General features: G+C 39.6%; 1 protein-coding gene across 1 annotated transcript in view; it reads right to left on the bottom strand.

The window, feature by feature from the left end:
- The window catches only part of ESYT3 (extended synaptotagmin 3), a 91,076-nt gene that overhangs the window by 61,350 nt on the left and 5,180 nt on the right, over window positions 1-24,546 (bottom strand). Inside the window, exons 2-3 of the mRNA XM_043997675.1 lie at window positions 6,864-6,905; window positions 3,461-3,595 (exon numbers count right to left, since the gene is read on the bottom strand). Of these exons, the coding sequence (XP_043853610.1) occupies window positions 3,461-3,595; window positions 6,864-6,905 (177 nt within the window). The remainder of the gene's footprint in view (window positions 1-3,460; window positions 3,596-6,863; window positions 6,906-24,546) is intronic.

Here is a 24,546-nt window from a genome sequence, read left to right as displayed (position 1 = left end):
GCTGACATTAGCTAAGTGCCAAAGCCAGGATTTGAACTCCTCTCACTTAAAATCTTGCATTTTCTCCACTATTTGCCCCCTAACCTATTCTTACTCCCAGGCAGGGCAGAAGCAAGCCAGATTTGATTCTGGGGAGGGGTCTCTCCCTTCATCTCATTCACTTGTTTCCTCTGCCTTCTTCCACTTTCACCCTCACCTCCACCTGTCTTCCCTTGTTTCTCTTCAAGATATTTGCTATAAAAAGGCCCAATTAAAAGAATAATACAAGTTTGGGAGTAGGGAATAAAGTAAAGTCATTGTTCAGTCTAGTTTAACTGATGTTAGAGAATGAGACTAACTTGCTTCTGTTTGAATTTGTTCTTTGCCATTTCCACTAACATCAAGAGGGCCTTATTATTTTTAAACAAACCAGTAGCTGTGTAACTGTTCCCTCATCTAAAGCCTCAGTACTTGTTTTTACCTTCTTTTCTGTACTTATTTCAATTTGTTTGGAAAGGGACCATGTGCTATCTGTCTTTGTCCTCACTGTGGCCTAGCACAATGCCTTGTATGTAGTAGAAATTGAATAACAGATGACTATAATATAAATTAGTTCCTAGGAATCATATCTCCCAGAGGCACCTTATATCACTGGACAGAGAGAGACTGATTCACAAGATGGAACCCCAGTTCTAAGGTCAAGACCAGGAAAAGGACAAGGTGTGAAGATGAACCTGGACTACCTTCAGTGATTGATTGATGCTAACAAGAACCCAGACACTCAGAATGAGATTAGAATGTAACCTCCTTGAGGGCAGGGATTAATTTTTCATTTGTATTTGTATCTCCAACGTCTGGCACATGAATTAGATTATATTATTTAAGAAAGAGTGGAATACTGGATAAACTCTGCTAGATTTAAAGTCAAGAAGACCCAGGTTCAAATCTTAAACTTCAACACTTGTTTATGACCCTCAGCAAGTCACCCTGAGCAAGAAAACTTCTGAGTCTCTGTCTTTACTTGTAAAATGGAGTTAATAATACCTACCTCATAAAGCTGTTGTGAGGTTTACATGTGTAAAGTCCTTTGCAAACTTTACAGAAGTATATAAATGTCAGTTGGACAGCTATGTGGCACAGTGGATAGAGTGCTGGGACAGAGACAGAAAGACCTGAGTTCAAACCTGGCCGTGTGACCCTTCACAAGTTACTTAACCCCTTTTGCCTCAGTTTCCTTATCTGTAAAATGAGCTGGAGAAGTAAATGGCAAACCACTTCAGTATCTTTGCCAAGAAAACACCAAGGGTCATGAAGAGTTGGACATGACTGAATATGCGAATAACAACAAAAAAATATCAGTACTCTCTAATTTTCTAAAAGTCTTTTATTTGGAGTCATTTTTTAATGCACTTTTCCATGTTATCACAAAATAACCAGCATAAAATGTAATTATTGAAAAATAGCCTGTAAACCCAAGAACTGTAAAATGCTAAGACAGTATATTCAAATGAAGATTGGTCTTGAGGCAACACAGATCCACATGTGATGGTCCTCTGTGTGACATGTAGAGAAGGGAGGGTCAGACTGCAAATGTATGTCCCTGTGTCTCTGGCACTCTCTACAGACTTAAAGGAAGTGTGTGGGGGGTACTTTAAGAGAGGGGAAAAGTTCAGAAAGCAGCATTTGTGGGTAAATGAGTAGTCAAGTCAGAAAAGAGGCATTCATGTTGAGGACCTATGGGACACAAGGTTAGAATGGCAAATTGGGGCCAGATTATGGAAAGAATGTTCCCATATTTCTACTTTTATACTTGTTTTAACCAATCCTGCAATGCTATCACCTACAAGTCCTACAAGGACTCCAATTGTGTATATTATCTTTTTTAAAAATAAAACTATTTTATTATTTTCTAGTTACATGTAGAGATAGTTTTCAACATTTGTGTATATAAAATTTCCAATTTCCAATTTTTCTCCCTCCCTCCCTAGACAGCAAGTAATCTGATATAGGTTATATATATGTATAATAACATTAAACATATTTCTGCATTAGTCATGTTATCAGAGAAGAATCAGAGCAAAAAGGAAAAAACCTCAAAAAAGAAAAACAACAGCACCAAAGACAAAAGAAATAGTATGGTTCAATCAGCATCCATGTTCCACAGTTCTTTTTGTGTGTGTATTATCTTTTGATCAGTTTACTAATTCACCTTTTCTTTGGGGGGGGGTGTGGCAATCAGGATTAAGTGACTTGCTCAGGGTCACACAGCTAGTGTTTGATGCAGGATTTGAACTCAGGTCTTCCTGACTCCAGGGGCAGCACTCTATTCACTGTGCCATATAACTGCAACCCCCCCTTTTTTTGGAGGCAATCAGGGTTAGTAATCCCCCTTTCAAAACTCAAGGTCTATTTCCTTTGGGAATTCCTTCCCTGACAAATGCCAGTATGTACAGTTCTATCCATCCTCTGAATATCTAATAAATTATTATCTGAACCATACTTTTGGCAATTCCAGTTAATTAAAAAATATATACTACATGTGAGACATTAAAGGATTGAAAGGTAAAAACTGACAGCCCCTGCCTCATATTTTGGAGAGGGAGATCTGATAGGTACACAGGTAAATTAGGATTCAAGGTAAGCTGGAGGCAGCAAAGCAAAAAAGGGTTTTGGATTTGGACTCAGAAGAACTGGGCTCCAATCCTTGCTCTGCCACTTATTTATAAGTGGGACCTTGGGCAAGTCACTTAGACCTCTGTGGGCTTCAGTTTTCTCATCTGCATAATGAAGAGGTTGGAGGAGATGGCTTCTGAGGTCTCTTCCAGCTCTAAATCAATGATTCTGTGATCTCTAGAGTCCCTTTTAGTTGTAAATCTATGACATGATGGGGCAAAGGAGAGACCAGACCAAATGCTCTAAGAAAAGGAGAGGAGGAAGAAAGAGACTGCTTTTAGCTAGAGGGGAAATCATATAGCACCTTGTATGGTTATTTCCTTTTATTTATTTGCATCTTTCCAGCCGATCTGGTTTTATACTCTAGACTATGTATCAATTTATAATCTAGAATTGCCAGGTAGATTACAAAGGATAGAATAATGTCCAATATCTCTATCCTACAGTGCAATGCACATAGTAAAAATTAGCAAATCAAATAGTATCAGTGAGGATAGATGGGATGTTTTCCTCCTCTTTCCTCTATTCTCTATGGGTATTTTTCCTCTATGGGATCCAGTGTCAAGGCAAAATTAGGTATGTTTGTTGCACGCAGATACTGAGGAGCTCTGAGCCTGGCATTGTAAGGAGGCAGGAAGGACATAAAGATGCTTGGACAAGTGGCCACAGCCAAATGTGAATTTGGGACCAAATGGAATCCTTGAAGCCTTGGTTAGCCGCAGGATGGGTGGGAGGAAGGGTGGGAAAGGCATGGCAAGAATAGGAGGTCTGAAAACAATCCAACACTGAAGCAAACTTAGTCACCAACCTTTTGTCCAAAGCACAGCTTAGTGAAGGTGAAAGTTTTTAGATGAGTGCTCTTTTCTCTGATCTTTGGTTCAAGTTTCTCTCGAAGTTTCTTCTCCATGATCATGCCAAGGTAGGGCCAGATCTGTGATATGATCTACAGTGGGAGAGAAGTACGTAAGCACACACACACATACACACACACACACACACACATAATGAGAGCGCCATCATATCACACTGATGCTCAAGGGGTATTTAGGTCTTAATAATCCTATCAAGACTAGCCACTTTATAGTCTCTTGAATTGACCCAAACTATCTTATTACCTGTAAAACTCTGAAGCAGTTCACACAGTCTGTCACGTCTGGTGAGGGAGCATAGCAAGATCCAAAGGACTTTCGCTCCTGAATAGCAGGAAAGGGGCTGCCTTGTTCATATTCTAACTCAAGACAGAGTGGAAGCAACGATGGTCTGGGGTCAAGAGACCTGGCTTCTCATCCTGGCTTACTGTGTGCCTTCAGTGAGCTATCTGACCCCTCCTCACTTGTTTCTTCATATATTAGTCAAAGAGGTTGAACTTGATCTCAAAGGTCTCTTCTACTCTAGGCTTAATGGATTTAAACTAATAAATACCATTTAGATCATCATCATTGACAACAATGATAATAGCTAACTTTTATAGTGTCTACAATGTGCTCAGCACTTTACAAATCTTATCTCACTTATAAGAACCCTGCAAGGTAGGTGTTGTTATTGTTCCCATATTTCAGTGAAAAAACTGAGGCAGCCAGAGGTTGAGAGACTAGTCTAAGGTTAGTAAATGTCTGAGGTCTTTCCAGGGCCCCCAGACTTCTAGCAGGATTAATAATCTTGCATTTCTTTTTGGAAACCATTTTGCTGCCCATATATCAGTCCTTTCACTTAATTCTTTCTAAACTCTATCTTTGGAGTGGTAAGGAAATGAGAAGATTAATTTTTAAGGATTATAGAGTTAGACTTGGAAGGGAATTTAGAAGTTCCCCTCCCCCATTTTAAAGATGAGGAAACTGAGAGAGTCCTGGTAGGGTTAAGTTATTTGCTCTAGGTCACACAGCTAGTAAGTGGTAAAGTCAAGATTAGAAGCCATGTTTTCTGACTCCAAAATCCTGAGTTTTTCCCACTGTGCTTACAAAGCCAATGATGCCAGTCTCCTCCAAGACTGTCCAACTTAGAGAAATTCTTAGATATTAATTTCTTGTTTCTCCTGAAAGGTGCCCCTAAGAATCTTTTATTAACACATTTTGTCTCTTATTAAACAAAAATCCTATCAATACAATAAATGACAACCTTTACATTCCTCATATGTCCATATTTTTTAAAAAAGAAGTTTTCCTTTGGTTCCATCTGACTGGTGCCCCTAATTATTGACTTAATCTCCTCTCTGACCCTACTTCTAGGCAGGATTACTCTCCCAACTCCCAACACTAACTCTACCAAAAAAAATAAGCAAAAATCCTCTCATCTCTGGTCATAGAAACAGGAATCTCTGGGGCAGGGATTCTAAACCGTGAAATTTATGGACCCATTTTTAGAATAAGGTCTTTACATGAATAAAATAAAATACATAGAATTACAAAGAAAATAAATTATGTTTAAAAAGTTATCAAAATCTATAACCCTGCCCCCCCCCACCAAATTAATGGACCTCAGGTTAAGAATCCCTGATCTAGGGTTAATGTATCAGAAAAGAAGTCAAAATACCCAACACATGGAATGAACTTTCTTCTGGGATTACCAAAATATTAGGTTAGCAGAGTTTGATATGAAAGTCCAGTAACTGCAAAAAAAACCAAGCCAAAAACAAAAACAAAGGGGCAGCTAGGTGGCACAGTGGATAAAGCACCGGCCCAGGATTCAGGAGGAGCGGAGTTCAAATCCGGCCTTGGACACTTGACACTTACTAGCTGTGTGACCCTGGGCAAGTCACTTACCCCTCATCCCCCCGAAAAGTCCAATAACTGGCTAGGGGGCCCCTCCTCTCATCTCACATTCTGCAGCATAAATGTTTTCAGTCTCTTAACCACACAAAGGCATTAAGCCAGGAGCCCTGGGTAGAGATTCTATCATTAGCTACCTGTGTGACCCTGTAATTGTGTCAATGCCCAACTGCTTAGTAGAAGTAGCTAAATGATAATAGGCAATGTGGAATAGGGGAAAGAGAAGGGAATTTTAAGTCAGAAGACTTGGGTTTGATCCTGGGCAAGGCACTCAAATGACCAATTCCTCAGTTTCCTTATTTACAAAATGAGGTATTTGGATCAGACAATCTCCAGACTGTTTCCAGTTCTCAAAATCTTGCAGCTCTGAGTGAAGCAAAATGACACCCAGTGGGTGTTCAACAAATGTTTGATTATTCTTGCAAAGTTAAAAAAAACCCCACCCAAACCCTGTAGTCTTTCTTAGCCCATTTAGAACCATACAACTTAAACACTAACACAGGACTCCCAACATCTCTGAAAGGCTTTCAGAAGGGTTTTGAATTGCTATGGCTGGGGGCAGCTAAGTGGTGCAGTGGATAGAGCACTGGCCCTGGATTCAGGAGGACTTGAGTTCAAATCTGGCCTGAGACACTTAACACTAGCTGTGTGACCCTGGGCAAGTCACTTAACCCTCATTGCCCTGCCAAAACAAACAAAAAAAGAATTGCTATGGTTTCTGCCACCCTCTCCCTGGAAGAAATTAATTTTTTTCCCCCTCAAGAACCTCAAGCACTAGTCTTCTGTGTTTGTCACTTACAGACTACTAAAACCATATAGAAAGAAACCTGTGAAATGCTTTGAGGACTCTAGAGAGAGAAAACAAAAATATTCTCATGAAATTGGGGAGAGGTGACAGCTGGGTACTTCATTCATAAGCTCATGGAGCTGGAAGAGACTTGAGAGGTCATCAGGAACAGCCTTTTCATTTTACAGAGGAGGAAACTGAGACTCAGGTTAAATGATTTGAACCCAAGTCTTCTGACTGTAAATTCCATGTTGCTTCCACCTTACCATACTGCCTCTCTGACAATCAGAAGCCATTATCCTTTAGGGAAAAGTGGCTATATTTTTCATCTTAAAGATGCCTCCAAGGACAAAATACCAACTGCAGATAGCATAAAAGTTACAAAATCATGTGCTTGGGTACTTAAGACACATACCTTCGACCAAGTGGCCTCTCCCATACAGATAAATTTCCCAATTGGTTTTATAGGTGAACCCCTTTTCCTGCCCCCTAGTTACATTCTTCATGACTCAGCCTGTCCTATATGCAGGATGAGTGTAGCCAAGAAATAATTATAGCCCTTGCAGGGTTTCTGAGTTGGAGGTCAGAAATTAGCTGGAGCAGCCTTAGCCAGTTCCCGAACTCTAGCCTCCCTATTTTGAATCCAAATTGGTTCTTACCTTATTGACCCATTCAACCCGTTCCACATCTGGGAAGTGGATCTAGGGGGAAAAAACAAAGAAAAAAATAATTTTAAAAAGACCATCTCACATATAGAATACATAAATTAACATAAGCAGATAAAGCAAGTATACTTCTACAATAAATGAGCAATAGTAATGGATAGCCACCTTCCCCAAGTTTTGGTAGCCTCAAAGATGAGTTTTCCCCTTAGTCTACTCATTGTCCAATTTTATAATGACCAACCTCCCCTCTTCAAAGAGAACAGAGGGGGGCAGCTAGGTGGTGAAGTGGATCAAGCACTGGCCCTGGATTCAGGAGGACCTGAGTTCAAATCTGGCATCAGACGCTTGACACTTACTAGCTGTGTGACCCTGGGCAAGTCACTTAATCCTCATTGCCCGACAAAAAAAAAAATTTTTTTAAAAGAGAAAAGAGAATTCCCCTTCCTCTACAGAAGTGGGGGTCTATGGGCATAGAACACTGCATATAAGGCCACATTTGGCTGATGTGTTGGTTATTTTTACTGAACCACTTTTTTTTCTTTTCAGTAAAAAAATTATTGGTTATAAGAGATCTTGGTGATGTAGGGAAGAGGGACCTATTAGGAAACGAAGGTGATATTGAAACAAAACGTGTCAATTTATTTATTTATTTTTTTTGCGGGGCAATGGGGATTAAGTGACTTGCCCAGGGTCACACAGCTAGTAAGTGTCAAGTGTCTGAAGTTGGATTTGAACTCAGGTCCTCCTGAATCCAGGGCCGGTGCTTTATCCACTGCGCCACCTAGCTGCCCCTAATTTGCTTTTTGAAATGAATTATCTGTGGTAAAGAAGGCTAAGAGGTGAGGTCAGAAGGCTACTCTTTGGCTCATGTAAACGAAGCTGGTTTTGTTTGTTGTTCTGCTTTGGAAACAGCATTCTAAATCACTAACAGATCTACCTGGTCCTGTCTTGGGTCATAGGTTAAGAACATCACAGATTTAGAACTAGAAGGGGCTCCAGAGGCCATTGAGTGCAACAACCTCTACATTTGACAGATGAACAAACAGCCAAAAAAAAAGTTTAAGCTATTTGCCCACAGCCACCATCTAGTAAGCATTTAACAATAGGAACTAAACCCAGTTCTTTCTAACTTCAATAGGGCCCTATTCAATAGGTCATCTTGCCTTTCAAAACAACTGGGATAGGCAGGGTTTCATTCTGAACTGATGACAAAATCAGTACAGTTTTCTTTTTAGGTAGCTGACTTTTAAACAGCAAACTTGAAATTGTAGTCTATTTTGCTGTGGAAAATGAATTTTTAGTTTATATTATCTCCTTTCCCTATTATTGGGTAGAAAATATTGAGAGTTAGTCTTAGAGTCAAGAAGATCTGAGTTCATGGCCTACATTTGATACATGTTAGGTGACCTTGGACAAGCCATTTACCTAACTTCCTAGTGCCACAGAAAGCCTTCTAAGACTGTGTAAATGGCAGATCTACATTGTTAGAAATAACACCAATGAAATAACAGGTCTATTAAAAAAAACACCACAAATTACAGTTCTTCAGTATTTCAAGATTTACAAAGCACTTTCCTCGTAATCCTGTGAGACAGGTTCTCAGATAGGTAGCTTAGTAGATGTAGTGAGTGCTGGGCCTAGAGTCAGAAAGACCTGAGTTCAAATTCTACCTCAGACACTTACTATGTGTGTCCCTGGACAAGTCACTTAATCTGTCAGTTTACTCACCTGCATGATGAGAATAATGTCAATATCTACTTTCCAGGGTTCTTGTGAAGATCAAATGAGATAAAATCTGTGTACCTCAGCACAAGTTAGCACAGTGCCTGGCACATTAATGTTTATTTCCTTCCCCTTTCCCTTCAGTTCCCTTCAGTTTTCCTTGACTCCCCTTGGAATATTGTTATCCTTATTTACAAATAAGCAAACAAGCTAAGCATGGGGAATTTCCTATCCTTACACAACTAGTAGGTGGCAGAATCACAATTCAAACTCAGGTCTTTGGATTCCTAGGGTCAGCGCTTTTCTCATTACTCCTACTCTGCCTTCCCATGTGAAGTTCAGTGAATCAGTGAAATCCCTAGCTTCCAAGCCAGAGGGATCTAGGACTTGGGAGAATTGGTAACTTGTGAGGGTGGCATCCCTGGCCAGCATGGTTGAGGTTAAAATACTATCTGTCCTTCAAAGAACATGACACACTACACCACATCTCAGCAGACAAATGATTTCTGGGGTTGTCTAGGTTGTGCCTATCATTCTGCTGCTGAAATAAAGCTTGCAAATGAGTTTAGATCACAGGATTATCTACCTTGGAGAGCTCTGTTCTTGTGCAAAGGTGGGAGAAACCTGACAGAATGCAAGCATGTTATTCATTTGCATTGCTTAGATGATTTAACTCTTTCTATAACTGTATGGGGGTGGCATAGTGAGTTGGTAAAGTACTGAACCTGGAATCGGGAAGACTCATTTTCCTGAGTTAAAATCCAGCTTCAGACACTATCTTTTAAACCTTGGGCAAATCACTTAATCCTGTTTGCCTCAGTGTCCTCATCTGTAAAATGAGCTGGGGAAGGAAATAACAAACTACTCCAGTATCCTTGCCAAGAAAATCCCAAATGGGTTCATGAAGAGTAAGACCCAACAATAACAATGGGTTCTCTGATATCTCTGTTCCAGAAGTACCATAAAAAAGAGGAAAATACTGAAGATGAGGCATAATGGAGCAGCAAGACCTGAGTCCGAATCCCAGTTCTGCCACTTACTAGTTGTGACCTTGAAAAAAAAATCACAAACTTCTCTGGGCCTCCATTTCATCATCTATAACATGAGGGCCCTCAAGATCCCTTCCAATATTAGATAGACCAGACTAAGAATGGCCAAGCTAGAGAGAACGGCTGAACCAGAGCAAGTATAAACAGAAGAAACTAGTGCTGGAGAATGCACAATTTTCAAAGCACTGAGGAATCCATTTTCAAGACATCTAGAGGAAGATGGTTTTTTTTTCTCTTTGCTACGAGGGAGAATTTAATTCTAATGGTGAGATGTCCAGAAACAGTCATGATATACAAATAAATAGCTTCTATAAAACATTCCCGCCCCCAACCCCTGCAAAGAAGTGGAAAAATACCAAATAAAAAAAATCAGACAGTATTACTACAAAAAAGTCAGTGAGAAGCTGATGCAAAGAAAAATGTATTGTGCACAAAGTAACAGCAATATTGTAAGATAATTGGCTGTGAATCACTTAGCTATTCTCAGCAATACAATGATCCTAGACAACTCTGAAGGACTTATGATGAAAAATGCCATCCATCCCCAGAGAAAGAACTGATGGTTTTTGAATACAGACTTGAAGAATACTTTATTTTTCTTTAGCTTTTTTTGTTCTATGCTTTCTTTTAGAATATGACAAATATGGAAATATGTTTTGCATGACTACACGTTGTACAACCTATATCAAATTGCTTGTCTTTTCAATGAGGAGAGCAGGGAGGGAAGAACAGAGAGAATTTGGAATTCAAAGTTTTAAAAACAAATGTTAAATTTTTTTTACATGTAATTGGGGAAATCACATGTAATTTGAACTTATACCCAAGTTCAAATCTCTTCTCAGACACTTAGTAGCTATGTGACCCTAGGTAAGCCACTTAACCCTGTTTGCCTCAGTTTCCTTATTTGTAAAATGAGGATGGGGCAGCTAGGTGGTGCAGTGGATAAAGCACTGGCCCTGGATTCAGGAGGACCTGAGTTCAAATCTGGATTCAGACACTTGACACTTGCTGGCTGTGTGACCTTGGGCAAGTCACTTAACCCTCATTGTCCCATAAAAAAAGTAATTAAAAATAATGAGGATAATACTAGCAACTACCTCTCAAGGTTCTTATGAAGATCAAATGAAATAATAATTGTAAAGTCCTTAGCACAGGGCCTGGCCCATATTAAATACTATATGTTAGCTGTATAAACTTGGCTGGTCTAACTAGTCTTCCTGTTTTCATTTTCCATAGTACCATTTCCACACTTCATCACACAGCAAATAAGGGACTGAGAAGTTACAGAATATATGAGATTATAATAAGAATTAAGGCCAGATTCACCTAAGGTATGGTCTACTATATCATTTAGGAAAGGCTGCTTCTTTCCTTCTTCTAGGGATACACTTGTTAAATGAGCAAATTAAGCTCATTAAGATTTATTGAAATGAGAAAGCAGGTACATGGATGAGTAGTTCTTGACATCTTCTGGGTCAAGTTTTGGTGATGTTAATGTTTAGTATTCTTTCCACATCTCCCCCTCTTTCAGTTGTGTTGAGAACCAGTCCCTCATTGTCCTTTTCAGCACAAAAGTTCTCTGCCTCTACTTAGTCTAGCTCATCTGCTCTTCCCTGTCTTTATTGTCTTTTAATTTCTATTTCCTCTTTCAGTACATGAGACGTGTGATGGTAGAGTTCAAATGTAGTGGTCCCACAACAGCTGATTGTATGTTATTGACATCATATGTGTTAACATGCCTACCTATCAGCATACTGGAAATGACTGCATTTGGGATCCAGAGACAGAGCTGGCTGAGGGCCCAAGAAGGTGAGTGAAGAGCCACACCCCTTGAAACAAGTACTGTAATTAAAAAGGACTCATTCTCTTAGGAGCAAGCCAATACTTGTCAACATGATCAATGCTCCTTGGGGAGGATGAGTTTCTTTGACAGCTACAGCAGCCTAGGAAGAATGTCACAATGAAACAATTCCAAAGCAGCTAAACTCAGGTGAAGTAGATGGGCATTTAAAAAGACCGATTCTTCTTCAAAGAGAAAAGGTGTAAAAGCTACCAAAATACAGAATCCAGAAGATTTCATGCTTCTCTAATTCCTCTCCTTCTATGACCTTTTCCAGCTAGATTCTTTGGTTGAAAGAAGAAAATAAGTGACAACCTTTAATTTTCATCAGGAATATTTTTTAAAATATGTTTTAAGTTTTATTCTCAATTCACCGAAATCTTAATACAATGAAGTGCCCCTAGCTTATTACAAATGCAGCTACATGGTGAAGTGTATAGAGGGCTGGGCCCTGGAGTCAGGAAGACTCATCTTCCTGGGTTCAAGACACTCACTAGCTGAGTGACTCTGGGTAAGTCACTTCATTCTGTTGCCCTCAGTTTTCTCATCTGTAAAATGAGGTGGAGAAGGAAAATGGCAAGAGTCAGATGACTGAACAACAAAGCTTATTACAAATCCTAAAATTAGAATTGAAAAGGGGTACTCATTTTCAATTTTAACTCCAGCACTAATTTTGGGGGGGAGGTGGGGCAATGAGGGTTAAGTGACTTGCCCAGGGTCACACAGCTAGTAACTGTCAAGTGTCTGAGGTCGGATTTGAACTCAGGTCCTCCTGACTCCAGGCTCAGTGCTTTAACCACTGTGACACTTAGCTGCCCCCCAGTCATTTTTTGAACGACAATCATTTATTTTTTAGAAGAAATTTTACTTTTGCCTTTTGCTTTTATATACATAATTTCTTGAAACTCACCCCCGCCCCCAGCCCTCTTTAGTAAAGAGGAAAACAGTTAAGCAAAAACACCTGATACATTTGCCACACCTGACAATATTAACGACATTCTGTTTTTGTTTTTTTTCTGTATCCCTAGTACTTGGTACAATGCTTGGAACATAGAAAGTGGTTAATAAATGCTTAATGTTTGGTTGATAGGTTCTATTCTAGTGATCACCCACTTCTTTTTGGAGAGGAGTTTTGTTTCACTGTGGGTTTTTTTTGGGGGGGCAGTAAATTCGTTTTTCAATTTCTCAGTGTTGCTCCTCCAAGAATTCATTGGGAATAAAAGAAATGTACACAAATAAAAATGACAGGAGGTAAATTGTGAAGACAAGGGAGGTAGCTGGACAAAGTGGTATATTATAAAATGCAAGGAGAAACACAATGATTTTCAGGTATATATGTGGGGAGGGGGAGAGAAGGAGGGAGTTAAGGGACAGTGGACAAGTGAGGCTTCATGAAGGATTCGGAACTTGAGCTAAGCCTTGAAAGAAGACTAGGATTTCAGCAGGTGGAGATATGAGAGTGGCTCAAGTACATGAGTGCATAGAGCCAAGAGAATGCGGGATGAAATTGTGGAACTTCAAAAAGTCCAATTTGACTGTAACATAAAGTATGTGAAAGAGAAGTAGAATGAAAGGAGGTTAGGAAAGTTGGGTCACAGAATTTGAGAATTGGAAGTGATCTCCAAAATCATTTAAGACAGCTAGGGGGTCCAGTGGATAGATTACTAGACCTAGAGTCAGGAAGACTTAAGTTCAAATCCACTCTCAGATAGTTACTAGCTATGTGACCTTGGGCAAGTCACTTAACCTGTTTGTCTAAGTTTCCTCAACTGTAAAATGGAGATAATAATAGCATCCACCTCCCAGGTTGTTTTGAAGATGAAATAAGGTAAAATTTGTAAAGCATTTAGCACAGTGCCTGGCACATAAGTGCTATGTAAATGCTATTATTATAATAGTAATTATTATATAGTTCAACCCATAAGGTAAAATGGAGCTTGGTCATGGATAGTTTTAAATGCCAAATTAAGGAGTTTGCATTTCATTTTATAGACAGTAGGGAGCCATTGAAAGTTTTTGAGCAGGAGAGTGATATGGTTATATCTGTGCATTAGAAAGATGGTTTTGCCAACTGTGTAAAGGACAGATTGGAGAAAGGAGACATTAGAGGATGAATACTGGTCAGTCAGAAAGCGATTAACAGTGATCTAGGGAAGAGGTAATGAGCATCTAAACTAAGGTGGTGGCAAAGTAAGGGATGCTGCTAAGACAGAATGGTCATTGATCCACCATAGGAGTCAGGTGACTGAGGCTGTGATCATGGATGACACAGGAACCACAGAAATATGGAAGCTGGTAGAGAGTGGAGGTGTTTGTTTGGTCTTAGACATGTTGAATTTGAGGTGCTGGCAAGATATGCTAGTGAGGATGTCTAGTAGGAAGCTGGAAATGAAGGTATTATTTTCATAACTCATTTTACTTATCTTTTTTTTTTTTTTAGCGAGGCAATTGGGGTTAAGTGACTTGCCCAGGGTAACACAGCTAGTAAGTGTTAAGTGTCTGAGGCCGGATTTGAACTCAGGTACTCCTGACTCCAGGGCCGGTGCTCTATCCACTACGCCATCTAGCTGCCCCCTCATTTTACTTATCTTAATAGAGAATTTAAGTTTTTTCCAGGGCATGTGCCCAGCTCTGGAGCTTCTGCAGCTTTATGTGGTTTCAAAGGTCCTCCTAACTTTTTTCTTTTTCAACCAGTAGTTTTAACTTCCCCCAAAAGAGGGTGTCTTGTTCTAGCTTTTGACTCCAAATTTCCCTGCCTAGCCTTTCACACACGATTCCTTACACATGGCAGCAACTGAAAGGTCATAATAGCTCACATCTGTGATGATTAAAAAGGTTCAAGAGAATTTCTGGGAAATTTAATCATTTAAAAAAAATAAAATTAATAAAAGGATGGTCATTTGGCCATCTCTCTTAGATTAAAGACACCTAATGGTGATTGGGCTCAGTTTATATGCCTTTCAAAGAGCAGGTGTGGCTATTTTAAAATGAGGGTCTCAGAACTGTGTCACCCAAATCTTGGTTAATAGAAACATCAATTTCTATATCTCTTGTTAAGACAAAAGAGAATCAACACTTCCCCAGACCTATTAGAGTGAACACAATGATCAGGAGTACACCCATTAGCCCAAACTTGGAATTTCTTTTATTGTCTGTTAAGATCTTGACCTGCATAAATCTTTAAGAGAGACTTCCCACACTAGTTGATTTCTGGATGAGAAAGTAGGAAAGGGGGAAAAGCTTGGTCCGAATACAATAATTAGTTATTAAACATAAGAGAAATATTCATTTTTCACGCATTTATATGGTGCATTGAGTTTTACAAAGCTAGAACAATGACACCCCCCCCCAAATCAAATGTAAATGTAACAAAATTTTAGATCAAGTGGGATTTGAATGAAGATATGTGGGAAGACGCCCCCAACCTACCACTTTGTGGAGGTGGTAGGTCCAAAGGTGTCATACATTACACACATTTTTTAGACTTTGTCAATGTGTGATCAGTTGTATTGACTTTTTTGCCCTCCAAAAATTACTATTTGTCATATGGGATGGTTAGCTGGGAGGGGGAAGTGGAAGAACACATGGAATAGTACTGTGGTCTAAGAAACAGAAAATATTGATAGAAAGCTTATTTTAAAAGATTTATGAAGCATGAACAATGCTGATTGCAAATACTATCCTCATTTAATAAGCCAAGAAGCAGGCTGAGAGAGATTTAAGTGCCTTACTGAGGGTCACACAGCTAGTGTATGAGCCAAGGCTCAATTCCAAGACTAGAGCCCTACCCAGTATACCACACTGCCTTAGGTACCTCTCTATAGCAAGTGCATTTCCCTGTCTTTGCCTTTTCCTCATTACAGAGTGGTCACTTAACACTCTCTTCTCAAAAGGACTTCCCAGTTCCATCAGGAAGATAGCTGCAAAACTAGGTGTTTCTAGAAATCTGCATATTATTACTTCTTAGTATCATTCTAGCAATAGGCTGCTAGGTGGTTCAGTGGATAGAGTGCCAGGCCTGGAGTCAGGATGGCCTGAATTCAAATCTGGCCTACTGAATTCAAATCTGTTTGCTTCACTCGGCTCATCTGTAAAATGAGCTAGAGAAGGGAAATGACAAATCAATCCAGTGTCTTTGCCAAGAAAACTCCAAAAGGGATCACAAGGAGTTGGGCACAACTGCAACAATTGAACAACAGAAATTGTCTCCTTCGAGGCCTCTTATTTTACCACCATCTTAATTTAGGTGCTCTTTACTTCTTCTCTAGATTATTAATAGCTTCCTGACTAACCAGTATTCTTGCCTCCAATTTCTCCCTTCTCCAATCTATCCTTATACAGCTGGCAAAATCTTCTTCCTAATGCACAGATCTCCCCGTATCATTCTCCTGCTCAAAAACTCCTTAGCCTGGCATTAAAAAATTTCCACAGCCAAGCTCCGCTTTACCTTACGGGATGAACTAGATAATAATAATGATAACGATAAGAGCTCTATTCTAGAGGACCAATGATGAAGCATCCTACCCACTTTCTGACATAGGAATCATTTCCAACAATGGAGTCAAGCTGCAGAATTAAGACATACACTTTTGGATACAACCAATAAGGGAACTTGTTTTGCTTGACTATGCATATTTCTTACAAAGGTTTTGTTTTTCTTTTTTTCAGGGAGGAGGGGAAGAGTATGGAGAAAGAGGGATAGAGTTGTGTGTTTTTTTAAAGGAAAGAAAGTAGAATCATTGAAACATCTTTCTGAATTGCCCAGAAGGAATATGAGACAAGGAGGAAAGCTTTAAAAATTACATGTTGAATTTATTACATACTTGAGCTCTATACATAACACACATCTGCAGTTGAATGTACAATCCTCTTTTTCTTCTGCTGTGTATATGGAAGTGCTCATTTTGGCCTATGTTTGTAAAGTTCAGAATGTTTAGAAAATGGAGAAAACCATCAAAATATTTTATAAATTAATACAAAACAAAAATATCCCTCCAAGAATGAAATCAGAGCCAGTGTGATTTCGGGCCTTTTCTCAACAGACAATCTCTATCTCCAGACTTGCCAGTGAATGACAAGAATTCCTTTAAGAAAAGTGAAAAGTTGGGGGAATCTAGGTGGCACAGTGGATTCGGGAGGACCTGAGTTAAAATCTGACCTCAGACACTTGACACTAGCTGTGTGACCCTGGGCAAGTCACTTAACCCTCGTTGCCCTGCACCAAAAAAAAAAAAAAAAAAGTGAAAAGCCATAAAAATGCAAACCCTTCATTTTAAATGATTTCCCTTAAACTTTAAGCTTTAAAGCTTAAAACATAGTCAAACAATTGTAAATGGCTGGTTATCAGCATCTTCCTTGTTTTGACAGATGATGGACACACTCAGGTACTGAGCACTTTAATGGAGAGTCAGGGTGTGGTGGGGGGTGGAGGTGATGATAAAGGAAAGAAAAGTATGGAATGAGTTATTCTAAGATGATCCTTTTCCTTCCTCTTTCCCACACCCCAACTCCTTATTTGTATATACCTAACTATATTCCTGCATAACTAACCCCATCGCTATTTCTTAGGACCTACTCCACATTGCTAACCATGGCTAGACAAAGTCAAGAAATAGAACTGATTTTTTTACCTCCTTTAAATTAATGGTACATAACCTCAGTGGGAAGGGCAGCTGAGTGGCACAGTGGGTAGAGTGCCAGACCTGAAGTCAGGAAGGCCTGAGCTCAAATATAGCTTCAGATACCTACTAGCTATGTGACCCTGGGCAGGTCACTTAATCCTGTTTGCCTCAGTTTCCTCACCTGAACTTTTTTGTGCGGCAGTGAGGGTTAAGTGATTTGCCCAGGGTCACACAGCTAGTAAGTGTCAAGTGTCTGAGGCTGGATTTGAACTCAGGTCCTCCTGAATCCAGGGCCGGTGCTTGATTCACTGTGCCACCTAGCTGCCCCTTCCTCATCTGAAAATTGAGAAGGAAATGGCAAATCATTCTAAGTATTTTTGCCAAGAAAACCTCAAATGGGGTCATAAAGAATCAGACATGAATGAAAGATGACTAAACAACAACAAAAACCTCAGTGGAACACTTGCCACTGGGACCTACACCATGGGTTCTTAGCCTTTTTTCATGCCATGGACCCCTTTGGGGAGGCTGATGAAGCTTATGGACCCCTTCTTTCTCAGAATAATGTTTTTAAATGTATAAAGGAAAATACATAGTATTACAAAAGAAACCTTGGGTTCATGGACCCAAGGTTAAGAACCTCTGATCTGGAGGATTATAGGTTTAAAGGTGAGATGTACCTTCAATGAACAACTAGTTCAAACCCCTAACTTTATAAATGAGAAAACCAAGGCCACAGAAGAAAGGGTCTCACCCAAGATCACACAGAAAATAGCAGAGAGAGGATTTGAACTCAAATCTTCAGACACAAATTCTGTGCTCTTTTGATTATACCATTAGTGGTTCTTACTTTTGAGAATCTATAGAACAGAAACTCCCCAAGTTTCTCTTAGAAATCTGTTCCTGTTGTATCACCTTGGGAGTTTAAGGCATTCAACATCAAAGCCCAACCAAAATCTTTCCTTTAATCTAAACCTATTTCTCTTTGTCAACTTTCTGTTTGCAGCGGCCACTGTCCTAAGAAGAACCCCTTGAATACCTGAAGAAAGCTATTGCCTTTTCCTCCTCAAATTCCATTAATTTCCCTTATAAGAAACATTTAAAATCCCTTTACATTTCTTCCCTATAAAAAAGGAGAAAGTGGAAATCATCTCATTACTTATTTCTTTAAAAAACTGTACCAAGCAAAATTAAAGATCATGGAAAGATTGTTGACAAATGTAAACAGCTTAACCAGTTCAAACATTCTCTACTCCTCATTCTAGATCAAGGATTCCAAACGTTGGGTACCCATACCTCCAGGGAGTATGAGATATTTGTCTAGGAGTATGGAGAATATTTAGTAAATGACTATATTATTCTATAAAAAACTAATCAGTCTCTTTATTTTATTTCTTGTATGCATGGTAAACTCAAAATTCATTTCCTTTTCTACTGAGTAGAAGATATGAGAAATTTTACAGAAAGCCAAGGAGTAGGAGTGAAAAAGGTTGGGAACCCTTGTTCTTTTTTTAATTATAAAAGTATTTTATTATTTTTAAGTTACATTTAAAGATAGTTTTCAACATTTGTTTTTATAAGATTTCTAGTTCCAAATTTTTCTCCCTCCCTCTCTTCTCTCCCCACCTCCCCAAGACACCAAGCAATCTGATATAGGTTATATATGTACAATCACATTAAACGTATTTCTACATTAGTCATGGTGTGAAAGAAGAATCAAAACAAAAGGGAAAAAACCTCAAAAAAGAAAAAGCAAAAACAAAAGTAGAGACAGTATGGTTCAATCTGTATTCAGAATCCACAGTTCTTTTTTCTGGATGTGAAGAACTTTTTCCATCATGAGTTCTTTGGAATTGTCTGGGATCATTGCACTGCTGAAAAGAGCTAAGTCTATCACAGTTGATTATCACACAATGTTGCTGTTACTGTGTACAATGTTCTCATGGGAACCCTTGTTCTAGAACCTAAGAAAAGGTCTATCTTAATTGTACTAAAACCAAATTTCTAAAATTTTTGTTGGGGGCACAGGGTAGTGAAGGGAGTTTAACTCTGTTATTTCATTGATTATTGAGATCAGCTACTCTTTTCTAAATTACAGTCTTATAGTCTTGGCTGGGGCACTGATAGGTTAAGTGACTGTAGGAGGGTCACATGACTACTAGGAATCAGAAGGAGGATCTGAATTGAGTTTCTCCTGGCCTAATCCCTATCCACTGTTACATGTGGCTTCTCAATTTCTAAAATACTAATATAAAAAAGGCAGTCTCTCTCTGACAAAGACCACATTAATATGCTAAAGTACAGTCTATAAAACACACATATACACAGAGATCTTTTCATCTTAAGATCAGCCTAAGATTATATAATAATCTTACTGTTGTGATGGGAATACACTTAATGGACTGGCACATAACACGCAGGTGCATAAAACTAATTTGTGAAGAGCATTGTAAAAGTGACTAAAATCCAGTAATTAGTTATTACAACAAACACTTCTTCCACATGGGCTAACCTGACTTTGTGACAGGAACTTTGAGTGTGATGCAAGAACAATGATCCTTAACTAAGTTAGAGTCAGGACCATGTATTTAGAGCTAGAAGGAACCAGAAGCCTCTTTTCCAACCCCTCTATTTTGTAGAAGAGGAAACTAAAGGCCAGAGAGTTTAAGTGATTTCTCTAATGCCAAATTAATAAATAGGTGGAAATGGCAGGATATGATCCTACAGCCTCTTTCTCTGACACCTTATTATGGTCTGAAGATGACCCCACGATCTCAAAAGGTCATATTTATGGAGTTTCGCTGGATTCTTCCAGGTTAGAAAGATTTTGAGTACCTTTTTGAGTACTGGCTTTGCTGGCCATCTAAGGATTAGCTGAGCTAAGTGTGGAGGGTCTTAACACCAAAAGGTTGGTCATGTGTAATAAAGTGCTGTGAGGACAACAATTGGGCAAGTCAGTTAACATCTATGTGCCTCAGTTTCCTCATCTGTAAAATAAAGGGGTGGTTATCACATTGAAAAAAATTACAAAAAAGAAAAAAAATGGCAAATGTTGGAGGGTCTGTGGGAAAATGGACACATTAAAGCACAGTTGGTGGAGTTGTGTACTAGTCTAGACATTCTAGAAAACATTTTGAAACTAGGCCCAAAAAGCAATTAAATGGTGAATACTTTCTGACCCATTGACACCACCAGTAGTCCTTTACCCCAAGCAGATCAAGGAACAAGGAAGAGAAGTCATATATACACAGCTCTTTTTGTGGTAGCAAAAAGCCAGAAACTAAGAGGGCACCCATCAATTAGGTAAGGACTGAACAACTTGTAATATATGAATTTAAGGGAATACTACTGCATTCCAGGGGATAGTTTTATTTATCAGGTACAAGTAGTGCCTCTTGACACAAAAAGGCTCTATGACCCTAGGCAAGTAACCTAACCACTGGATGTACCAGGCAACTCTCTAGGACTCTGTTTCGGAGTAGGTACTGGTTGGCACCAGTAGAGGAAGTTTTCTCTCCAGAGTTCCCAGAATTACATTAATGAAATCACAGTTTTAAATTTAAAAAAATACTGTGAGAGGCAGTGAATAGTAATGCACAGAGGACTGCCTTTACATAGTGAGGAAGATGTGGCTTCAAATCTTGCGGGGGCAGCTAGGTGGTACAGTGGATAAAGCACTGGCCTAGGATTCAGGAGGACCTGAGTTCAAATCCTGCCTCAGACACTTGACACTAGCTGTGTGACCCTGGGCAAGTCACTTAACCTTCATTGTCCTGGGGAAAAAATCTTGCCTCTGACACATAGGATTCAGAGCTGAAAGGACCCTTAGAAGTCATCTAGAGGGGCAGCTAGGTGGCGCAGTAGATAGAGCACTGGCCAAGGACTCAGGAGGATCTGAGTTTAAATCCAGCCTCAGACACTTGACGCTTAATAACTGTGTGACCCTGAGCAAGTCACTTAACCTCAATTGCCTCACAAATAAAAAGTCATCTAGAAGTCTAGGCAAAATGTTATGTAAAAATTTGAGGAGAGTGAGATTACTTTCATCTGGGGAGGAGTTGTTTGGATTCAGGGCTGGGAAGACCTTACGAAAGAGGTGGCACCTGAGTTGGATCTTTATAAAAAGGTCTTCCCTTTCCTAAAGAGATCAGGCTAAAGTGGGTTGAGGAATGGAGGGAGGAGAGTCCCTTCTGTTTCCAGTGTGAGTAAAAGTACAGACATGAGAAAAACAGGACAAAAATAGGGATGGTGTGTATTTAGGTAATCTACTTTGGATCAGAGTACACTATATGAAGAGAAATAGTAATAAGAAAAACCTGGCAAGGGAGGTCAGAACTCTATCCAGATCAACTCCCCATCTCAGTCTTCAAAACAACCAATTCCAAACCACTTTCTTCTCTCCCCACCAAGCACAGCCTCCACCCCACACACTTGCAGTGGACATTCCTACTTCAGGTAGATAACTGAGACCATCCAATGTTAATTTCCTCAACTTTCCTCAAAACTTGGCATCGTGACCAACTCTTCCTTTCTTCACTCTAGTCACTGAAGGATAGAGCCCCAAATTCTTTAAAGTCAGTCCCTTTATCTATGACCTTATTCTTACTTTTTCTTGACTCTTCTTATCTTCAATCTCTCCCTCTTCATTGGCTAGTTCCCATCTTCCTACAAACTTGCTCAGGTCTCCCCAGTCCTTGACTTACTTGACTTTTCTAACCTATCAATCTACTGTCCCATGGCTTTATCCCTTTCATTGCTAAATTTCTTGAGAAAGTTGTCTACCTGCAATGCTTTTATTTCCTTACTACCCATCTTCTTGTGATCAGGCTTCCATCCTTATTTGGATAATGCAGGTGCTGTATGGTCATCAAGGACCTCCTAATTACCAAATTTGGGGATTCTTTTCAGGCTTCCTAGAGCTCTCTGTAGCTTATGGCACCACTGAACATCTCTTAAAGTATATGTTTTCATATTGCATAACCAGAGGCACCACACACTCATGGTTCTCCTTTTCCTACATCTCTTCTTTCTCTGTCCATCAACACATCAGTATCTTCCTGACTCTTTAGTGTAATTGTCAAGGGGTCTGTTTCCTCTTCCTCCTTTTTCTTGTGTGTATGTCTCCCTGTCTCTCTCCCTGTGACTGTCTCAGTGTGTCTCTCTCCCTGACTGTCTCTGTGGGTCTCTCTGTGACTGTGTGTCTCTGTGTGACTGTCTATGACTGTGTGTCTCTGTGACTGTCTGTGTGACTTCCTCTGTATCTCTCTGTGATTGTCTGTGTCTCTCTGTGACTGTCTGTGTCTCTCTCTATGTGTCTGTCTGCCTTCATCTCTCTCCATCCCTGTCTCCGCCTCTCTGTCTGTGTCTTTCTGTCCTTGTGTCTGTCGGTCTATTCCTGTATCTGTCTCCAATCTCATTCATTCTCCAGGCTACCACCACCACTTTGCAGATAACTCTTAGATCATGCTCCAGGTCCTAGCCTTCAATAGCTTTCAGAATGTCTCTTCCTTCCTGGATGCCCCATCAACACCTCAAACACAGCACATTTAAATACAAGCCCATTATTTCCCCAACTAAACCTGTTCTTCCTTCTGTTAGTGACATGACGATCCACTTGGTCTCCCACATTCATAACGTTGGTGTAATCTTTGATTCTTCCCTTCCCTCACCTCTCATATGCAATCAGTTATCAGGTCTTATCGATTCCACTCCATGCAACATTTCTCACAACCATTCCTTCCTCTCTGTCTCCACTATCACTGCCCTAGTACAGGCACTCATTAAAAACTCACAACCACCCAATGGGATGATTATAATAACCTCATAATAAATCTCCCCACCTCCATTTCCTCAGTTATGAAGATAAAGTGAGATAATATTGACAAAGGTCTTTGCAAACCCTGAAGTGCTACATAAATGGTAGCTATTTTTATTGGCAGCATTGTTATATATAAGGGGCCTTGCCTGAGAGTACCTGGTAGTCTGTGACTTACTACAGTTGGGAAGAGTAAAAGCCATAAGCAAAGTTACATTCCTCAGGTTAGAGCACTGAGGAGCCTCAATCCCTTGGGTGTTGGCATGAGAAGATTGAAATCCCACATTCCATCACATTTATTGCCAAATACACATCTTGGTACTGATTATTTCATGAGGCATCACTGGGAGGAGTAAGACCCAAAGCTGCATGACTTGTGATATATGGAAAAGAGTGCTAGATTCAGGAGTTGAAAGACTGGAGGGTTTAAGTAGGAGAGTGAGAAATTGGACATATATGAATCTGAGCAAGTTTCAGTCTCCCAGGTTTTAAAATGAAAGGACTGGACAGTGGAAACAAAACTCATCTCTGCTACTTACTTACTGTATAACTCTTCATGACCCCATTTGGGTTTTTCTTGGCAAAGATACTAGTGTGGTTTGCTATCTCCTTCTCCAACTCATTTTAAAGATGAGGAGACTGAGAGAGAGCAACAGGGTTAAATGACTTGCCCAGGGTCACACAGCTAGTAAGTAAATATATGAGGTCAGATTTGAATTCAGGAAGATGAATCTGATTCCAGGCTTGGTATAACCTTAAAGTGTCATATAAATGTTAGTCACGATCATTATTATTATCTTCCTATGATCTCCGAGCTCCCCTTCCAGCTCTAAATTCTATGATGCTATAACTAAAAGGTTGCTACGTTGAAGCTGCCTATCCCCCTCGTGTGACAGACCCAGCCTAAAAGCTAACTAGCTTTTCATTACTGAAAGTTCATCTAAGTCCATTTCCAAACAGAACCACACCTAGTCTAAACCTCCCCGAATTGAAAGGGCTTTTGTTGTTGCCTTTTAAAAACAGACCCTAGAGTTCTAAGCATCTAGCTTTGTGATCCAGTTACTAAGCAACCAGGCCAGTAAAAAGCCATAATTGTTTTTACTTCCTTTTTAATTAAGAAAAGTATCAATACGGAAAAAGTGGTTTTACTCAGACTACAAAATGATCCCAACTATATAGGTTGACAAGAGGCAGCCCAAGAGATTGAGAACAAGCATCCAAGTAAGGAAAACCAAGGTACAAGTCCTACCCTTTGACATGCCAGGTTCAGAATGAGAAAGAAGGGGGAAAAAAATCCTCCTTAATTTTTTTCCTAATGACTTTTAGAGGCAGTGTGATAAAGTGGGCATGTTTGTTTGTTTGTTTGTTTATTTATTCATTCATTTATTCATTCATTCCTGGATATGGAATAAGGAAGACCTAAATTTGAATCCTACTTCTGACACTACCTGGGTGACTATGAGACACATCACTTCAGGTCTCAGTTTCCTCATCCGTAAAATGACTTGAAGGTCTAAAGTACTTAAGACTCAGAGGAGCTAATATGCAACCTTTAAAAGCAGGAGTGCTTAACTGTTCTTTGTGTCATGAAGCTCTTTGGCAGATTGGGGGAGGTTAAGGATCTCCTTTT

The sequence above is a fragment of the Dromiciops gliroides genome, chromosome 3 (assembly GCF_019393635.1).
Source record: "Dromiciops gliroides isolate mDroGli1 chromosome 3, mDroGli1.pri, whole genome shotgun sequence".
NCBI classification, from domain to species: domain Eukaryota; kingdom Metazoa; phylum Chordata; class Mammalia; order Microbiotheria; family Microbiotheriidae; genus Dromiciops; species Dromiciops gliroides.
Note: the sequence above shows the minus strand (reverse complement) of the source record. Positions and strands in the feature narration are given on the sequence as shown.